The sequence below is a fragment of the Pelobates fuscus genome, chromosome 2 (assembly GCF_036172605.1).
Source record: "Pelobates fuscus isolate aPelFus1 chromosome 2, aPelFus1.pri, whole genome shotgun sequence".
Lineage (NCBI taxonomy): Eukaryota > Metazoa > Chordata > Amphibia > Anura > Pelobatidae > Pelobates > Pelobates fuscus.
Genome location: NC_086318.1, coordinates 321,903,475 through 321,924,700, shown reverse-complemented (window position 1 = coordinate 321,924,700; position 21,226 = coordinate 321,903,475). Strand labels below are relative to the sequence as shown.

General features: G+C 37.2%; 1 protein-coding gene across 2 annotated transcripts in view; it reads right to left on the bottom strand.

Moving 5' to 3' along the window:
- The window catches only part of BVES (blood vessel epicardial substance), a 74,784-nt gene that overhangs the window by 28,865 nt on the left and 24,693 nt on the right, over positions 1-21,226 (bottom strand). For both annotated transcript variants that reach the window (XM_063443551.1, XM_063443550.1), the window contains exons 2-3: positions 5,562-5,795; positions 788-912 (exon numbers count right to left, since the gene is read on the bottom strand). In XM_063443551.1, coding sequence (XP_063299621.1) covers positions 788-912; positions 5,562-5,784 — 348 coding nt within the window. In that variant the 5' untranslated portion in view covers positions 5,785-5,795. The remainder of the gene's footprint in view (positions 1-787; positions 913-5,561; positions 5,796-21,226) is intronic.

The window sequence follows — 21,226 nt, the reverse complement described above, 5'->3', positions numbered from 1 at the left end:
TTAATTTCCCTTTGGCATTAATAAAAAAATAAACCTTGACATGTTTCTTAGATCCTAGACAAACCTCAGTAAAAGTGCCCATTTACAAAGACAGAAATGTAAAAAAGAAAATACATTAATTTACTACATTCATTAATCAATTGATGTTTTTTTGCAGTAAGAAATGGAGTATGAATATTCCTTTAAGAAAAACAGAGTTCTTTATTTATTATCAGGAAAAGCCATGCCAATTGAATCTGATATTAAGTACGGAGACATGTACAAAATTAATTACATGAATTCTTTGGACTCAGATGCTAAAGGAAGCACATAGCTTGCCTTTAACCTATGAGCTACATGATTTGAAAACAAATTGATTAACTGAGCTAATAGACCTCTTTAGAAAACTGTGACCACATTCATCAAAACAGACAATATCACATCTGCATGCCTGGCCAATACTTCAATGCATAGTGCGTGCTACTCAATACTTAATCAGCCTCTAAACCTGCCTTTTAGCATCTTAGAAATTCTACTTTCTACAATATATCTAAATAATTATTCAAAGCTTACAATTTAGAGCGGTGAAATGCTGTTTATTTATTAAACTATGGATTTTGGTAAACTAAAAGCCTATTTGTAAAATTTAGCCTTTAATAACCATGCTTGCAAGTTGATGACTAGGAGACTAAATTAGGGACAACATGAATTCAAGATTTCGGGTCATCACAGATGACTGTCTAGCGAATAAATCCCACTCTCACACCAGTTGTAGTTTAAAAAAATAAAATAAAAAAATAATACTTACAGGTCTCTTTTTATATACCAGATAAATAAAATGCATAAAGTTAAGAATAAGGAAGGTTGCATTCCATATCATTATGTCCAAAGCACATCGGAAAAGCACGGCCCATAAAATGAAGAAGGAACACCCTAAATAAAAAGAAACAAAATAATAATATAGATTACGTAATTTACATCATATTAAAGGGACACTAAAGTCACCTAGACCACTTCTTCTCAATGAAGTGGTCTGGGAGCAGTAGTCCTGTCATTTTAACCCTAAAATCCACCTGTGGCTGTCTTACTGTCTTACTGATAGCAGCATTTGATTGGAGAATCGCGGCTATGAGAAGCAATGGATTGGAGTACATTGCAAAGGTGTCAACAGGCTTACGGACGTCTTTGAAGGTGGAGGAGGAAGCTGCAGCACAGGAGTCCCGGCACTGGAAAGTAGGTAAGTAGTCTTTATATAACTTACTTTTTTTTTTTAAACACAAAGAGTGGTGGACAGAAGGGGGGTGCAGAGAAGGGAACATATAGTCTCAAAATAATGCTTGTTATTTTCAGGACTATAGGTTCCCTTTACGGATACTAAGATTTTTGGCCAAGTGGAGCAAGCATCTTGAAACCCCAGTTTTGCCAGTTTGTCAGTTTGTTGTAATGCCACGTGCTACAAACATGTTTCCTAATCTTGTCTTCATAATATACACATTGTCATACCTTGGAAATTGTAAATATCTGGTCAGACAGATTTAATATGAAGTCAATCTTGCACTGAGTGACCATAAAAATGCCAATAACCACCCTTAACTTGGAGTAGAAACCTCTGAATTAGTTGGCAGGTATATAGATGACGTTATCAGGAGATGCATATGGTTTCATACTCCAAGCAGTGGTAATGAGAAAATGACTCACGCGTATGCTAGAAGCATTTTAAGACATTTAAATGCCCAATTATTACTATCTACCATGAATACTTATGAGATGTAATAATGCAATTTGGTCGAAGGCCCTTTCAGACACAGTGGCCATTGAAATATGTATACATACAATTTTAAATGTTTTTACATTTATAAAATGCCATTATTATCCGGTACATTTTTAGGCCTGAAGATAATGGTACGTATTTCCGCAGGAATGAGAAGGATATAAAATTATAAAGTTACACAGTTACAATATATGATGAAAAACACTTTAAAATGCTCAGATGAACAATGAGAGGCAGGAAATGATAACAGAGAAAAAAGTGTAAAATTTAGGAAAATTAATATGCGCTTTAAGGCTTACAAAGCAGAAGAGACATTTTGTTCTAGTCTTTCTGCACTGACACTTACTGTCATCTGCGCATGTAAATGGCACAATAAAGTAATTTCTGCTATGAATTTGACAGCCTTATAGCTCAGAACTTTTCCTCATAATTAATGATGCTTCACCTTTAAATAAAAAAATAATAATAATAACCTTGCTGAGGATATGTGAATGATTTGCTGAAAATGCGTTGATTATTACTGTCAAGCAGACTTTAAAATAAATGCCCAGAAAGAGACGCTAATTTAAAAATCTCTCAATAAACCAACATTTAAAAACCACAAGTCTTTGTGGGAAAGAGGCTAGGGCAGATGAAAAAAATAAAAATAAAATAGAATAATGTACTTATTAATGATTTTATATAAAGAGGCTTGATCGATTTATCCTGGCTTCACTCAATATGCCATTAAATAGTGTATAAATATTATGATAGCCAGTTAAAGTTCACTGAAAATATCAATTAATGGTATACCTTTTAATCAACATTGACAGTCACTTGTAGGTGTCAGACGTCTAATCATCAATACAGAAATATGTCACCTGTAAATGGATGTTTGATCTATGGCTCACATTGTCCACGCTACCTACAAAGCCACAAATCGTGTGTCAAGCCATGACATTTATTCCAGCAGATATTAAACCCCTGATCTATTTATATTTCCTATAATCTGAAAAGATGAGAAGCATAATGTCACCGCTCAGACATCAAAGTTACTGACATATTTAATTATCTGAAGAAAGATAATCTGTATTTAATCTCTTTTGGTGTAACCTGGGTGATGGAAAGCAATTTTTACACTCATTTATACATCCACATTCATAAGCCTATATATATATATATAAAAAAATGATTTCGTTCTTGTGAATGATTTCTACTAACATGAGGACATTTCTGTAATTCAATCTAGGATTATTCATAGACGTGATGTACTTTTTGGTGTAAGAACATCCAGCAATTGAATCCCATTTTCTCATTTTCCTGTTAGATGATTGGTGTTTATCATCATAAATAAACGTATAGTGCTTACTGATTGGCTAGTATCAGGTGGCGTTTCAAGGCATTCCCTACATTTACTTATCCCCTATATTTAACAAATATGCATTTTTGACGTGTGAAAAATGATTTCATGTGAAGATCTACACCTCTTTATTTTGCATCTGGGTGCCTCCAGGCTCCATTTTAGCTCCTTGTAAAGCAGTATAAGCACTGACATTTGCATCTGGTAGTTAGTTCCTGAATTAACTATGATCTAATCAGTGAAACAACTATGAAAAAAAAACTATTGATTAAAGACAACTCGAAAACACAGGAATCATGTTAGAAAAGGTAAGTAATACTACTGCCGCAGCTCCAAACTCTAGGAGTTATTGGATTAAAAAAAGAAATGCACTTACTTCTTGCTCCCGGTGCTGGTCCTAGTTTTCCATAGTCACGAATTGCCAGAAGAAAATCAAAGTGGACTGCACTTTGAGAAACAGACAGCTTCAGTAATGCAAATCCTTCAACGTACTGGTTTATTCAAAGGTAAGGCAACATAATTGGAGACTCAGTAAACCTCATACAGAATAATAGATCAACACAAGTAAAAACGGATCACCCATAGTGCATTTAAAATATATCTTTTAAATGCACTATGGGTGATCCATTTTACTTCTGTTGATAATGAGTCAGTCTTGGATGCAAAATGCAGTTAGTGTCCTGCTACTTTTACCTATATTTTGTAATTTGTTCCCCTTGTTCGTGCAGGTATTTGTTTTTTTTGTTTGTTTTTTGTTATCATTTTTGTGCACACTTTTTTGATTTTTTTTTTGTTCATTCACTTGTTGATCTATTATTCTGTATGAGGTTTACTGAGACTCCAATTATGTTGCATTACGTTTGAATATACCAGTGTTTTGAAGGATTTGCATCACTGAAGCGGTTTGTTTATTGAAAGTGCGATCCGCTTTGTTTTTCTTCTGGCAATTCAGAAATCATATTATCCTTATTTATATCAGATCATTTTAACAAGACACTGACATGTTGGGAACTGTAACAATGCAACTTTCACTCCACTGTCAAATTGTTAGACCACCCTACATGTTGTCAATGGCCACTACGTAAGCATTTTAATAGTTTTTTCCTCTTTATTTTCCAAGGATGCATTTCTACTGCATTACTGATTTATTGCCATCACGCAAGTAATGTACTTATGACCACCTTATGTTTATGTGAGCACTGAGTAGGAATTTCATAATCTCAATATGGTTTGATTCCCCTAACATCTATTTGATGAACACACATTGTGGAGACATAGCCAACGGCAAAGACATGCCAATATTTCTATATTAGAGGCTCACCAATCCATGTAAAATCACCAGAATGCATAAAATTTAGCCCATACAAGATAATTAGTGAAAGCAGATAAGAACAATGTTGAAACATATCAAGAATTCAATTGTTATTTAACCACAATTGATAAATACATAAATAATCGGAAGATGTGGGGGGTTTATGTCATACATATATGCATTGGGACTAAATTCTATTAGGCAAGATATACTTATATGGTGCTTACCCCCAAGTTAAAAGTTAACTTTATCTGTGTTAATAGAATCAGTCCCATTAAATATGTACTACCAATTTGGCAATTTTGACATAAATCTCATCTAGTTACTGTTTTATAAAAAAAAATAAAAAAAATAAAAAATAATAATAATAATTTCATATTATTTTTTAAAATTATATTCAAATGTATGTTTCAGGTTTTGTTTCAGGAGCTTAGCTACAAAGCCTCCACTGATCTCATCTCTCTACGCGTGTCTTACAATATGAAATCATAAAATGTGAAGTCACATTCTGAGTTCACTTCTTAAGTAAAGTTACAGAGAGCAACCTAAATTATGTAATTTGATTTTTTACCAAACACACTAATGTCTTAGTATGGTTTCTATTATCCTATTGAAATGGAGAACTATTTAAAAAAAATAAATTAAAAAAATTGTGTTAACATAATGTTAAGTAAAATACTTGACTGTTTGTATTGCCTTAAACATAGTTTGGCTATTCTAGTAAAACTATGAGAAAGATAGATATGACTTATAGTTCATATGGTTAGATAATAATAATAATACACAAGACGTTAATAGTTATCCCAGGACACTTATTAAATCCCTTCTAATTTGGTATCCTGTATGGAAGATCTTATCCCTTGAGTGGGGTTTGCACCCATATGTGCTGGGAGTACTGATAAAAGAGACTGGTTTATTCTAAAATCCAGTTATTGGAGATTATATGAAACCCAGAGACTCCAGCTAGCAGGTTTCCTGTAGATTATTAATATTATTTTATTATTTATATAGCAGATTCTGTAGCGCTGTACAATGGGTGGACTAACAGACATGTAATTGTAACCAGACAACTGGACGTACAGGAACAGAGAGGTGGAACACATGAAATACATGTTAACTATCAAAGAACAAATAAAAACACATAGGATTCAATAGCTTACCTAGACACAGCATGCCGCGAAAATAAATCATATGAAAATTAAGAGTAGTTGGAATTACGACTCCGATCGCTAAACATGCGTTTGCAAGATGGAAAACCAAGTGGTGTATTTCTCTCCAATTTTCACACACTTCTTCCTGTACGGTATCATTATACATATCGTTATACATATTGGTAGTAAAATTCACCGGCAGCACAGTGCTTGACATATTTGAGAAATCCATTCTTACGAATCCTGTACATAGAAAAAAAGAAATGTTTTGGATTGTTATTTAACCATTCCATTGCTTTGTAGAGGCAGAGTGTTATGCAGGTAAAGTAGAATTATGTCAAGAGGTATTTTTGGTCATTGAGCCTTTTACATTACAGGCTGTTTGAGTAGCACTGAACACATTGTTAAGACAGTTTAATCAAACCCACGGAACCAATCATAATAAATTACAGCTAGATATGTCACTGACTATTCTTCACTCTTGTGATTACGAATATCTAAAAAATATATAGCCAATCCTTTTTCATATCATTACAAATTTATGGACATACTTATAAACAAATGAGTGCTTTCAGTTTACATTCTGATATAACAAAAAATATATAAAATTGATTTTACTCAAAAGTAAACTCTCACGCAAAAACCCTCTACATTAATCATCGGAGGACAAAAGGTTCTACAGCTTGTAAAAACCTTATTGATATATTTACTATTTAACTCCCCACAGACACATTTTCTTTTATTTTTCTGAGTTCTACACTGGTTATAAAACAAACAGAAAAATAGTTTCAAGAGATAAAACATGCAGCCAGTCAGGAAGAGTTTTTGAAATGCCCATGGGATAATTTCATGAAATACTGACTAACAGTTACATTTTTAAATGTTTTATTGATTCGCACAACCTTTTTATAGACACAATAACTGTGATGAGACCAATCTCGCCACATTGCATTGGAGGAGCCTGGTTGCCCACCTGTTGCCTCTGGACTATGGCCCCATGTTAAAAAGCCTTCTTTTCCCCTGCAGAAAAGGCTTGTTCGTGCCTTTCTGCCAGGCGGTTGGTAGATTCAATCTATCGAACTAACGCACAAATGACTGGACCACCTGGGAGCTGGAGTGTGCCATCAATTGACCCCCCAGAAGCTGCGGTTAACCGCAACTTAATTGACGAATGCTGGGTGGCCTTTGTTCGTTTGCCGAACACGTGGCGGTGGCCATTTAAAAGTCCCGAACGGTCAGCGGTGTTCAGCGCCCAAACTATGGAACTAGAAACGGACACTTATTTGCGCGAACACCGCTGAGCCGTCAGCCTCCTTGCTTCTACAGTCGGTCATTTAACCAGATGCCTGTTCATTCGGTAGTTTAAACCGTATGAACAGCATTTCCCCAGATAGCTATCCCGTGGAGTCTATGCGTATGGAGAACAGACTTTGTGAACACTTTAACTCCACGGCGATTGGACTGTGTGCATAGGATCTGAGCGCTATTCTGTACTTTGGTGCGCTCAGGTCCCAGCTATCTAGGGATGGGTTACATGTATATATTTTATGTGACAAATGTAACATTATGTATTTTATTTTATTTTAGTGTTTTATTGTAACCATGTGGTTAATAGAGTTTTGCCTCTGTCCTTGGAGATAATTGGATTACTTCCCAATTATCTCCAGAATAGAGGGGAAGGATTGTAATGTACTGTGGGAGTGTTTTAACCCTGTATGCCTGTGATTGGTCATTTTACCATTTGCTGTGCTAGGATAATGCCATAAACCCCCAATCATATAATGTCCTTGTCCATGGTACTGAAAACATATATAGTGTTTTTTTCAGTCTGAACAGTTTCAAGTCAACTATGCAGTATACTACTTTTCTCTAAGACCGTTAAATGAACACTGCGGTGTTAGGAAGACATATCTGTATTCCTACTGCTACAGTCCTGATGTCTCTAGATAGTTTATCCCCAATCTGTACCAAGAAAAAGACAAATGACTCATCTTTCCTCTAGTGTCGAGTCTCCCTTGGCACAGCCGTGATCTCCTCCTCAGGTTCAGTCATTCTGCAGGCATGCATCCAGGATGACGGGCCAATCCAATGCTCCTCATTGAGGAGCATTGAGGAACAAGGGCTCATGCGAGGGGCTCACTACAATGCTCCTACAATTCTTCCATAGAGAATCATTGTACTCATGTTAATGATGTTGTTAAAGCACCTACAGTGTCCCTGTAATTACTTTTTGTTTTTGGTTTACATATACTGAAGTTATCCCATGCCGCTAAGGATTTTTGTTCATATACATATATCTTTGGAGAGATGTGGTTTGGCAGGGTTTTTTCTTTTGTTCATTCTCATAACTAAAGTTGTACTGAAGCTGTTACATGCTGGTGTTGTGTATATCACATACAATATGTTGTTATTATTACATAGTATCAGAAATGACCAGATTTCTAAATCTCACTCTGGCAGAATATACAAGGTATGCACCTCCTGGAACATGAGTTACATTTTTAAATCTCAGATTTAAACTAATATGATCAGAGCAATGAGCTTGTCAGGTGCTCAGAGAGAGGTGGACAAGAGAGTTGAGAGATACAGTTTCTTTGTATTTTGGAGAGCAGGTAGATATCTTTAGACTACAGTGAGTGAAGTCTACAGCAGATAAAGCATATTCTAAACAAGAATCTCTTTAATAATCCATACCTGTGTTATTATTGACCTGAAACCAAGCATCAGTTACCAGCTATTTCGAAGGTCTAAGAAGGAGATACTACATACGGAATAATGCAGCAGAGGACATTGAAGAGATACAAGGTCAGTGGGTACCAGGAAGCAGTAGGGACATGACAGAAAGGTAAGATATGACCTTGAAACCAGAATGCAGGGAATAGTATAGTTCCTTAGAGAGGTAAAGGGCAGCTAAGTTGTCATGAGTTCTGAAGATTGATGAGTTTATTCATTAAACTGTGAAGTGTGGAGAACTGACAAGGCATGTTTTAGGTCAAAATAACCAAGCTGGAAAAAAAGATAAGCTGTTTTTTTTTTCCGATTTAGCTGTTTTGTTAAAATTTGCAATTAATTTTTCAACGCACCACAACTCACACTTTAGTTAGTACATAGCTAAGTAATCTGTGTAAACTGGAGAGCTTAATGATGCAACTAAAGCTGTATCCATAGTTGGGAACAATATACATTTATCGCAACTTATTTCAAATAAACAAATGGTGTTATAGAGTATAGAGAGAATATAGAGTTTGAACATCTAATTCTAATTATTAGGACAACACACAACAAAACAGCTGCACAGATAAGTGAGGATTCCTCATATCCCAGTCTGAGGCACACCTCTACCTAAACGGATTAAAACAAACTGCAATTACAAGTATAATAAAAAAGCTTATTTACAAAAGAAATCTGGGTAAAATTGAATATTATTGGGTCATCTAGCTGAATTTGAATGCAAAATGGCTAAATGATAAAAGAAGAACTCTAAAGATTCAAGATAACAACAATTTGAGGATGATGTTACAATACACCTTGCAATTAAAAATAGCAAGTTTTGATTCAATGTCAAAGGCCCAAATGCAAGCACTGACAGCAAACTAGCAGTGTTGCAATGGATGCCAGGAGCCGATCCAGAACCGAATCTTGGGAGGGGCACTTGGAGGTTATTTACAGGGACAATGCAGGCACAATAAGCACTACAGCTCTCTGTAGTAATTATGGTTCTAGGAATGCTGTGACACCCTCCCAGAGAATGTAGTCGAACCATTTAAGAACAGTTTGACAACTCACCTGGGGTTTTTCGGGATTGGGGCTATAGTAGGGGCTAAGGCCTGTAGTAGAGAAATAGGAGCAGTAATGTGTGTGTGTGTGTATGTGTAAGAGGTGTAATGTGTGTGAGGGGTGCAGTGTCTGTGTATTGGGTGTAATGTCTGTGTGAGGGGTTCAGTGTATATGTGTGAGGGGTACAGTGTGTATGAGGAGTGAAGTGTGTGTGAGGGGTGCAGAGTGTGTGTTTCTATGGGGGGCAGTATGTGTGTATTGGGGCACAGTGTGTGTGTGTGTGTGTGTGTGTGAGGGGACAGTGCATTTATAGGGGGCAGTATGTGTGTGTGTGTGTGAGAGGGGGCAGTGTGTGTATGGGGGGGGGGGAATCAATTAAAGCATTACATTGTGTTAAAAAGATCACAGGTAATCTGTAATTGAACAAAGACAAATGCCAAATAAGGTGACATTTTAAATTATATAACTTATTTTGGCCATTGCCCAAAATGTATTTGGTAATTATCTAAGATGTTCAAAGGGTTACTCTAACCACAATGACCACTTTTGCTTTTTGAAGTGGCCATGGTGGTAGGAGACTATATGCATAATGTTTCAGCTTGAAACGCTGTACATCCAGGGATATTTGCAATTGTGTGCAGGGGGCTATCAATGACCCAAGCACACATGACACTGGCAGTCTGGACCTCTGTTCTGGACTGCCTAATGTTAAATCTCAACACATTTTAAGTCTGTTGTCCATGTGCATTGCATGCTGGCGACAGACTGCCCTGCTTCTTCCATTGCAGAAAGAGCCTGCAAGAGGAATATTGTGTCTCCCCTCCTTGTCTGCAGCTCTCCCCAACCTCCTATACCACTCTGTAATTTTTTTTTTGCTCTCACCCTCCCTCCTCCTACTTTCTCTCCCTCTCCCCTTCCTTCACCAGCTCAGAGCGTATGCAATTTTCTTTGAGCCGATTAAATGGTCCAATCAAAGGCTTCTCTATGAGAAGTGATGTCACAAGGGGGGTGTGCCAATTAGCACCAGGAACTTGCCCAGTGCTGGACTTTAAGTAAGTTAAGACTTATTCTAAATGTTTTTTGAGTTTATTTTAATGGGGGGACCTAAAGAACAATACCAATAGTGCATTACTCAGAAAAAAAAAAGTTTGCAGTAACTGCTTAAAGCTAGACCCTAAAAAGGTAGCGCCACAAAACAGCTGTGCAGTTCTGCTCATTAACTCCTGTTTTCAAGTGCTCCACTAAGAGAGGTATTTTGCGAGGGATGTGGAATAAATCACTAAGCATTGTTTTAGAGAATGTTAACCTGGATTACAACAAGGAAGTGGATGCCTCTCAATCTTGTTTAGTGGCAGTGCTTCGACAAATCTGTCTGCTGTGTTTGTATCCAGATCAAAGCTTTCTGCACTAAGAATCTATACCCAAATTGAAAAAGAAATGTCAGATTTTATAATAAAATGTGACAAGTTCCATCAATACATTCATTGGAGAAGTCACAGCTGAAAAAAAGATCACAAATCACTTGTGAGCATAATGGAAAAGCTCCTGGTTGCTTCTGCACTGAGAATGATCTACAGACTTGAAATATATTAAAGAAATATAGTTTATATATCTGGAAAAAAATCCAACTGATAAAACCCTCTCAATGACATTTAATTGAAGATGAATGGAAAAGTGCATTCTATTTTAGCACAATTACCAGCCATTGTTACCACTGTTCCAAAAGGAACACAACTATGACCAACGTGAAATGACACTCTAGGCATCATAACTAGGCATGTGCATAGGAAAAACTTTCGTTTCGGTTCGGCATTCCGAAATTCGGGACTTCGACAATTCGGGACTTCGGCAATTCGGCACTTCGGAACTTTGGCAACTTCGACACATCGGACCTTCGGCACTTCGACACTTCGTAAATTCGGTAAATTCGGTAATTTCGGAACTTCGGGACCTCGGCAATTCGGCACTTCGGCATTTCGGAACTTCGACAACTTCGGGACTTCGGAACGTCTCTTGCAGTCGCTTGGTAGATAACTCCCTAATTCCCACGGTATAAGGGAGTTATCTACCAAAAGGCTGAAAGACCTAAATTGGTCTTTCAGCCAAATTTACTAATACTAAGTAAAAATTACTTAGTATTAGTAAATTGTGCCCCTACTCGCTATACCGTGAGTAGGGGCATGTCTATTAAACAGTGAGCAGCCAGTGGCTGCTCACTATTAAAAAAAAATAATAATAATTAAAAACTGGGTCCCCCCTCCCGAGCCCCCACCTTTTAAACTAAAGGGGGTCTATTGCCACTAAGCGGCGGGTGGGGGCCCTAAAGTAAAATAATGGGGGCGGACCTATTGTCCTCCCCCCGGCCCCCACCCCTGAGCGGTGGGTGGGGGCCCTAAAATACTAATTGGGGGGGGGACCTAACGTCCTCCCCCTTGCCCCCACACCTGAGCGGTGGGTGGGGGCCCTAAATTAGAATGAGGGGGGGAGGACCTAATGTCCTCCCCCATGGCCCCCACCCCTGAGCGGTGGGTGGGGGCCCTAAAATACTAATTAGGGGGGGAACTAATGTCCTCCCCCCTGGCCCCCACCCCTGAGCGGTGGGTGGGGGCCCTAAAATACTAATTAGGGGGGGACCCTAATGTCCTCCCCCCTGGCCCCCACCCCTGAGCGGTGGGTGGGGGCCCTAAGTAAAAAAAATAACCCCCCCTCCCCCGGGTGACCATATGCTTAATCAACTTTTAGATGACCGACCAAATATCTTTTCCCAAGCCCCAAGTTTAAAACTTATGCTGGCACCGACTGACAGTTGTAAAAATCATGCCCATGACACTATAAAAACGTTTATTAAAGGTTTCACAAGATGCAAAAAATGCATAAACTGGAGGAATAATCCCAATTTAGATAACATTCAAGATGATTTTCTCTCTCTAGATAACCAGAAAAAAATACAGAGTGAAATTTGATATGGACTGCAACACAACAGGGGTAATTTATCTATTTACATGCCCTTGTCCAAAACAATATGTAGGGAGAACTAAAAGATCCCTGAAAATAAGAGTGTCGGAACTAATAAGAAATATTAAAAAAGGATTGCCCACACATAATTTGTCAAAACATTTGAATGATGTTCACGGAAGAGATCCAGGTGGTTTGAAGTTTTTACCTATTGAAAAAGTAAAAGTACCCTGGAGAGGGGGAGATCTTGATAAAAAAATCTTGACCAAGCAGAAGCTAGATGGATCTTCACTCTCAATACTCTAGCCCCAAGAGGCCTAAATGTTGATTTTGAACTTAATGCATTTTTATGATTACTTTTTTTATGATTATGAGTATTCATCTATTTTTCTTATTAGTATACCATTTGTATGTTTCTCCAGACTTTCCCATCTTTACTTTATTTTGTATTCTATTGTTTAAGATTATATAAGAGAATTCTGGGTCGTATCTTGATTTTAGTCTATCTTTTAAACCATACATTATAATTTTCCTTTTTTAAGTCATTTAGGCTTAGTTTTATTTTTGTTTCATCCAAATTCTGCATTTTTCTTAATTGACTGATTCTCCCACGATCATTCCATAATTTCTACTTTCTACTCCATATTCTCATAACTTGCCACACTTCACGGGTATCTCACCATCTTGAGACTATTTAATTTAGTTATTTTTATTTTATTTCATACTACACTTATTTTCTCATCACTTTTTAAAATTGCCTACACAATGTTTCCTGTTCTGGATTCACTATTTGTCCCCTGCTAGGTGCTTATTTTTTTAATTTCTTAATTTTTATGTTTATTTTTATATTTTTTACTTTTTTAATTTTATTTGTTATTTTCTACCCTGCTAGATGCCTATACTATATAATATTCGTCTTTTTATCATATATTCTTACTTTGTATTTGTATTTGCAGTTTCTACACTGTATTTTTATATAAACATTTCTATTCTATTTATACCCAGTATAGCATTTTATCTTTATCTTCACTTATTTATACTTTATTTATCTCTATTCTCTACACCTTATTTATTTTTTATTTCAGTATTCTTCATTCTTCCAATATAGTTTTCATTTCTCTTCTTGTCCTTTCATTTATGCTTCTTAAGAGATCTGTTATTGTAACAATTGATACAATGTGATTTGCAACAGCTGTTGTGTATCAATTTAGATATATAAGTGTCTTTTAATGTATTTGTCAATTATTGAAGCCTCTGATGAAGTGAGGCTTTTCCTCACGAAACGCGTAAGGCAGGTGAGCACATAGACACAGTGCTATTCACAACCAAGATCAAGTGGAGAAACACTACCACGGCAACGCTCTATGTACTCTATGCACGAGCCGGTCTTCACACGAACAGGATAGTCTCTCTCTGTTATCGGTGGAATCCAAACGGGAGTGAGGCTTTGGGTGGAACGCTGTGTGAACCGCACGCCTACTTCACCGGCAGACATTGCACAAGAGGACTGCAGCGCCCAGAAGCCACTTCCACCAAGAGAACTGCTGATGTGGCATTTGTGCAAGTGATCTTGAGCAACTGTTGGTACCATTTATTTATGTTTATTTTGTGTGTATGAACTTATTAAAGTCACTGAAGTTTCATTAAAGACATGGAATTTTAAGAAGCATTTCCCTCTTTTATTTTTATTTTTATCCTTTTCTTCTTGCAGCAAGCGGTTATTTTAGGTACTGTGTTGCTTCTTTTTTCCTTAGTTCTTTCTTTTGATTTTTGTTGTTTTTGCTTTTTATATTCACTGGGAGTCAGCGAATTATATTGTATTTGTAATAGAGCTCCACGATTGTGCATCACTTATATGCACAGCTTAGTGTGATTTTCCCTTTGCTACATTCTGTGGACTATTGGACTGATATAATTTACTTATTCAATATCAATTTATACAAGAACAAGACTCTATATATGGACTTATTCAGGACTTATTATGAAATTCCCTTCTGAGTGTATATGTATTTAATCCACTCTTGTGATTATTTTTAGATTTACTGTACTATTGCAATGTATTAGCTCCTGGAACTCATTATCTTATTTCTCTATAAGTGATATTGTTATACCTGTATAAAATGTTATATTCTAGATGCCATTAAACCGAATTCTATACAGAAATTGCTGTTTTTGCTTGCTATTTTATTTAAGTGAATGCAACTCTGAAGATCTTACAGATGATCACTGACAGATTGAAAATATGCTATGAGATTGCCGAAAACCATTTGAAGATGAAGGTAAGATCAGAATGTAAAACCACGAACGAAGATGGAAACCCTCAGTCGTGATGGAAATAACAAGTGTGAGCACAATTACTGAGAAGGGAATGGAATATCACACACCAGATCATTTACATTGTGACAGAAATATTAATGCAGGGCCCAAACGTGTGTTGCGCCTTTTTAAACCTAATAAGCCACCGATTTGTATGACAAAAAAAAACTGAGCAACAATAACTACATAAATGTTCCTGTGCGTCCAGCTCGTCTTCTTACAAACACATGTCTTTTAGTCCACGTATTGTACAGCGCTATGGAATTTGTTGGCGCTGTATAAAAATAAATAAAAAATTATAGTATATACTTTTAAAGGCAAGAGGAACAAACACCAACAGCAGGGGCAAATATATATATAATTACCATGATCTATCCATACATGAAAGGATTAAAGCAAAGTATAGTCATCCTCAAATTTTCATGTGGTTTGCATATCTATGTGCAAGTCAGAGGTGTTAATTGCAGTCATTGTTTTGGGTAGGTACTCTATCAGAGAGGTGCTTTTTCATGTTCCAGCACTTCCTGTTCAATCTGCCTACAGTGCTATAAACACATAAACAAAATGGCTGCACACGCTTTTCAATAATAGGTCCTACTCCTGTGGTGCCTCTCAGACAAGGGCAGTAATTTCACAATCCATAGAGATTTGTAACAAATGTCTAAGCACGTAATTGGATGACCCAAATCAGACATTATTAAGGCATATTGGTGGACAATGTTTAAGCTTGAGGAAGACTCCTTGTAGGTTGAAATGTTGCCAACCCTATGTCTTAATAAAGTCTGCTTTGGATCATCTAGCTGTGTCGGGACATTTGTCACAAATATCTGCTTAAAGCGCTGTCACAGACTAATCCAACACTATTCCTTTGAACAAGCACTTAACTTCAAATTCTTGGAGACAGTCATATATGGAGTCACTGTCCCTACATGATTGCTTCTGGTCGACTTACTAATGTATTTTATTTATAAATCTATGAATGTACCTCACTTACAATGCCATGTAAGCATTTGATTTACACTATAAGAAAATAATGCTGATGAAATAAATTCCTGTGGAGAAATGTATTGTATTAGCTTTTACCGCATTGTTGAACTGTGAGATATGCAAACCAGTGACTTCATTTGTGCCCTTAATTTCACGTCAACATATATCACATAGAATGTCAAAATGGCCACCTTCTGTGCCGAATAATCAACTCCCATTATGAGATGTAAATAGATTCAATATGCAGATACATTTTCAAATTAGTGTTTACACTTAAAGATCTAATTATTACATTTGTAAGTAAGCTGTTACATGGATATATGTGATAAATATGTAAAATCCTTTCTTCCTATGAAAATTGCAAAGACATAACAGCAGTCTAAAAAATGATTGCTAGAAGTTTAGACTAGAAATAGCAAGAGTGTGTGCTATGAATATGCAGGGTACAAAGAATTATGTTGTCGGTGAGTGCAGCTTTCACGGATGTAAAAAATCCCCACCACAGGAGGTGCAGTTATTATGCATCCATTTTCTATGGCATGACTTATCACTTGCAAGTCAAGGCACTGGGATTATCCACATTTATTGCCTGGTTTAAGTCATTAATTAAGTCCATAAGCTTTCTGTTGTTAATACAAAATACTTTTAATTATTAGCAATTACATGAATTACAGGGTCACTATAGTCACCAGAACAACTATAGCTTAATGTATTTTGCTGCCTAGGGACACCTCCAGTGGCAGTCATTCAGACGGCCACTTGAGGTGCTTCCTGGGCTGAACTTTCTACATACAATTGCACTGATTTCAAGGCATATCTACGAGGAAATGCTGATTGGATTTTGGCGCCGCCCCGTTCTGCCTCCTTGACTGAGAACATCAGAATTGAGAATCTCAGCCAATTCAATACTTTCCTAAGGGCAGCATGGGCAACACTGGTGGACCTGTTTGGCACTGGAATAAAAGTAAGGGGGAAGGGGCACCTTAATAGCTAGTTTAACACTATTGGTTCAGGAATACATGTTTGTGTTCATTTTCCTAAAGAGTTCCTTTAACGTACACTTAAATAACAATGTTTTATTTGCTTCTGTAAAAAGCTTGTGTAGCAGAGCTGCAATCCTGAGACCGAATATTTCCGCTGAAGTCGTCTGGAGCTGGAAGAAAGCGGAGCCCCAGCATGGGGTATCCATTGAAAATCCCACAAACCCCTCCCAGGTGTCCCTGTATCTGGGAGATAATTGAGTCAAAACTGGATAACTCAATTGTCTCTCAGTTACAAGAAACCACATGAAAAATATAGTAAACACCCTAAAAACATAGTTATATTTTACAGGAACCCCTTATATCCTTGAATAGCCCGTGTCTGAGCACCCAACATATCCAAATAGCACTCAGATCTGTTCAGGTAAAGTTCTTTTGGGGGTTCTTGTGCAAACACTGATGAACCCCCTGGCTTTTAGGGAGCGAATGCTCCCCCCAGTCTGTAGTTCCTATCTCCCGAACATCTTTGTCTAGCTGGTCGGGAAATTGGATGGGCAGCGGTACAACATTTGCCGGGGTTCATGAGATCACGTAGCCGAAATGAGTTCCAAGAGCTCAACAAGCAAGTACCGCTGCCTGTGTTTGGGAGACAAAATGGCCGCCATTTGCTGGAACACATGTGCGTACAGTTATGGCGGCCACCCAGGGAAATCACTCGAGTTAATCACTTAATTGAGGTTAACAGTTAGGGGTGGTCGGTGTTCTGAGAGCTAATAAAAGGAGGACCATACAGGTTCCTTTTGGTCCACGAAAACTTGGGGATAGGTATGGGCAACCAAAGGGAATATTACAAGGTCCACCACAGCTTGCTTATTTTAATATTTAAGACAAATATAGATCAGGCGGTAAAGTATGTAGATTATTTTTCTAAATCATCTATTTCTGTCTGAATTTTTAGGTTGGTATTAAATTCACCACATCACACTATTTATTGCACAGACACCAACTTTTGAGCTAGTTGTGCTGTATATAATTCTCTTCAGGAAACCATGCAACATATAATAAAAGTATTATACAGTTTTTTTTCCCTCTTTGTTTTTTCTCTATTTACATAAAATAAATATTTGGTGGATAGTTTCCTTCACTTTTTATGCAATGTTTAAATTACCTAAATTTAAGGAGAATAACAGATTTGCAATAAACAGCCTTTATCTGTTACAAAGGTTTGTGCTACCATTTTCCTTCTTTTTTTCAAGTAGACTTGCAAGTGAAGCAAGCACACCACAAGAGTGCTTTTAAGAATAGACTCTGGAATAATGCCATATTGTCACACAATGTGAAAATATAAAGGTCTATCTCAATTCTGTTTATCTCTTGGCAGCAGACGAGAATCCTGGCATGACAGCCAAAGCTACCACATATCAATCAATACTTATACAAATGTCTCCTTTACAAGCAAGGTGTCACATGTACAAGAATAGAGAGTTCCAAAGCAAATCTAAGCCTATATATATATATATATTTTTTTTGTTAAATGAGTAAATAAAAACATTTCACTATTAATTTGTAAAATAAACCATATAACTATTATACTAAACATCAAGACGTATTCCCTTTTTTCATGTGCTGCTTGTGATAGAGATTTAACATTACAGAAAGCTTCATGTTTGCTTTAACTTTCTTTTCTTTAGCAGCAAAACCATGCAAACATTTAACCAATTAGAAACAATTAAAAACAAGTTATAAAATGATGCCTCCCCCCAAAGGAAGGACCTCCTCTTTCTTTGCTGCGTCATACCAACTAACAGTTCAGAGTATTGTCCACTTTCTCACCATTTTCCTCCAATTTGATTAAATCATTCAGATTTAGTTAATTGTGGTGGTGTGGCTGTTTAGGTCCCCAACCACCCTGTCTGTGAGGTGAAAAGGTGAGTTGCTAAAAATCTAATCGATGAGTTCTTAATAGAAAAATAAAGTAATCAATGTATGGCTTTGAGATCTCCTGTGATAGATTACCTCTAAGTTCTCACCTTGTGTCGGCCAATTATAAACCCAGTATATAAGAAGGGGGAAGGTTCCTATTCAATTTATTATTCAGCAGGTTGGTGTGAGACTGGTGAGGTGACACATTTTTATTTGATCTCAATGGGGGTTTGCAATTATCTCCACAATGCACAATGTATTGTTTTAATAAGAATTAACAACGTGTTTACTATTTGTATCATGGACTACACAACACAGAAAGGCAATACTTTTAGTTGCAGGATTTGCACAGGGTGGACATGGCACCCAGGTCACTTCATTGAGATAAAGTGGGCTGGGTGCCTGTAGTGTCCCTTTACTAGCTTGCCATTCAGCAAGTTCCTGTTCAGGTATGATTAAGGTTCTTCTCACACAGAAGTCTGGTTTGAGGAAACCAAAATATAATCATTGTGTGGAAGAATTGTATGCATGCACAATTATGTGTGTTTTTTTTGTTTGTTTGTTGTTTTTGTTTTTTAAAGTTTTATTTAAATTCTTTATTTTTGTGGTGCAAATAGTTAACACAAGCTCTTGCCATGCCCCAACAGCAGGTACAAGATTGGTAAAATACATACATGAACAAGTATAAGGCGTAGAAGGTCATTGCACACATTATTTAGGTTAAGTAGCTAGGTCACAGGGTAGTCAAACATGTCTGGGGTGTTTAGCAAAACATAAGATGTGGTCTAAGTGCGTTACATAGACATGTGAGTGGGTATGTGAAAATGAGGTTCCAAGCAAGCTGGTGAGATATAACTGTTGAATGTTGAAAAAGGAAAATAATAAACAGGTAGATTATTAGGCAAGCATATGTGTCAGTGTGAGATTAGATTAACAGACTATTTGAACACATGCCTAGTGGGTGCAATAAGAAATTATAAAAACATAGGATTACAAAAATAAAAAACACAAAAAAAGAAAAAATACTGATTCGCCGGCATCCATGCCCAAATGGGTATAGTGCCAGGAAAAAGCAGTACAGCCCTTGTAGGTGTGCTAAAAAGTAAAAATCAATACTTTATTAATGCCAAAGCTTTAAAAAAAAAATACTTAGACTCCAACCAATTAATACTAGAGTTGGTAGGTATATCTGACAAAGGCAAAGTAGCCGGTTACTTCACAGGCAACAAAAAACGGAGAATTAAAGAGTCAGTATGGACCTAGTGTATGTATATAGCGAGGTAAACACTCCATCTATATCCACTGCACAGTCTAAACGACCTGGTGAATTACTCCGTCTAAAGCTCCACTTAAATAGCCAAATACTGAAACGAGGGAGATCCCTGTTACCGGCAATGTCTTCACAGGTAGTCCACAGTAGGAACCAAATGAGTAAATATAAACCTAGTAAATATAGTAAAGACGAGCAGTAAACTCCATCCCTATATAGGACTCTGTCTCAGAAGGTCAGGTTATAACTCAAATCAAGGCTCCATACTAACAACTAGATGTTGTCCAGACTAAATCCTATTACCTCGGCAATAGCCTTATGCTAATGCCTACCGATACTCCTAGATTAATAAAAGATCGAAGTCCAAGTTCTGCCACCCATAACCCCAGTGCATAATCAAAGAAATCAAATTAAATTAAAAAGAGCAGCCCGATGCGCGTTTCAGCGTCTCCAGACGCCGTCGTCAGGGGCAGATACAAAACGCTGTCGCAACTTCCACCCCTTAAATAGCCGGTATGTAATTAAACATACCGAACAGCTGATTCCCATGTAGCGTTCACGCCTATAAGGGAGGGAACGTGGTCGTTATGGACAAGGATAATTACGTTAGGATGACAGAACGCCTATTATTAGATGACAACACATACCGTGTGATCAAGAAGGATCCAACCCCTCTCTTTTTAGTTGAATTACGTACCCTTTTGACAGGTGCCATTGATATGGAATTCATCTCAAAAGATGAATTTGAGTTTATGAATCCTAAAGAACCTATTCTGTCTACCTTTTACTGCTTACCTAAGATTCATAAGTCTATGTCGGATTTAACAGGTAGACCGATTGTATCTGGATGTGGCAATCTCACTCAGAATGTGAGCGTGTTTCTCGATAAGGTTTTATCCCCAATGGTACAAGAACTACCCTCACACCTTAGGGATACCAAACAGTTACTTGGGTTTTTGACCCAGACTGAGATCCCTAATCATGCTAAACTGTGTAGCTTAGACGTGGAGGCATTGTACAGCTCAATTCCTCATGATTTGGGAATTGAACACTGCAGACGATTTCTCTCGCTTGATCCTAAGTTACCCGAGACATATATTGGATTTATATCGGACTTATTAAAATTTGTCCTAACTCACAATATATTTCTCTTTAATGGGAAACTCTACCAGCAGATCAGGGGAACTGCCATGGGGTCACCATGTGCACCATCATATGCCAACTTACATCTGGGCTGGTGGGAGAGAGTAATCAGGGAGGAGCCCAATCTCAAACAGTATATGGACTATGTCCTATACTGGAAGAGGTATATTGACGACATTTTTGTCGTCTGGCTAGGTACCACTGAACACTTTGGTGATTTTGTTGTAGCCCTTAATAACAACACCTACAATTTGCGCTTTACAAGCGAGATGGGGGGCTCTAAGTTATGCTTCCTGGATGTGTCCCTGGCAATAGGGGCAACC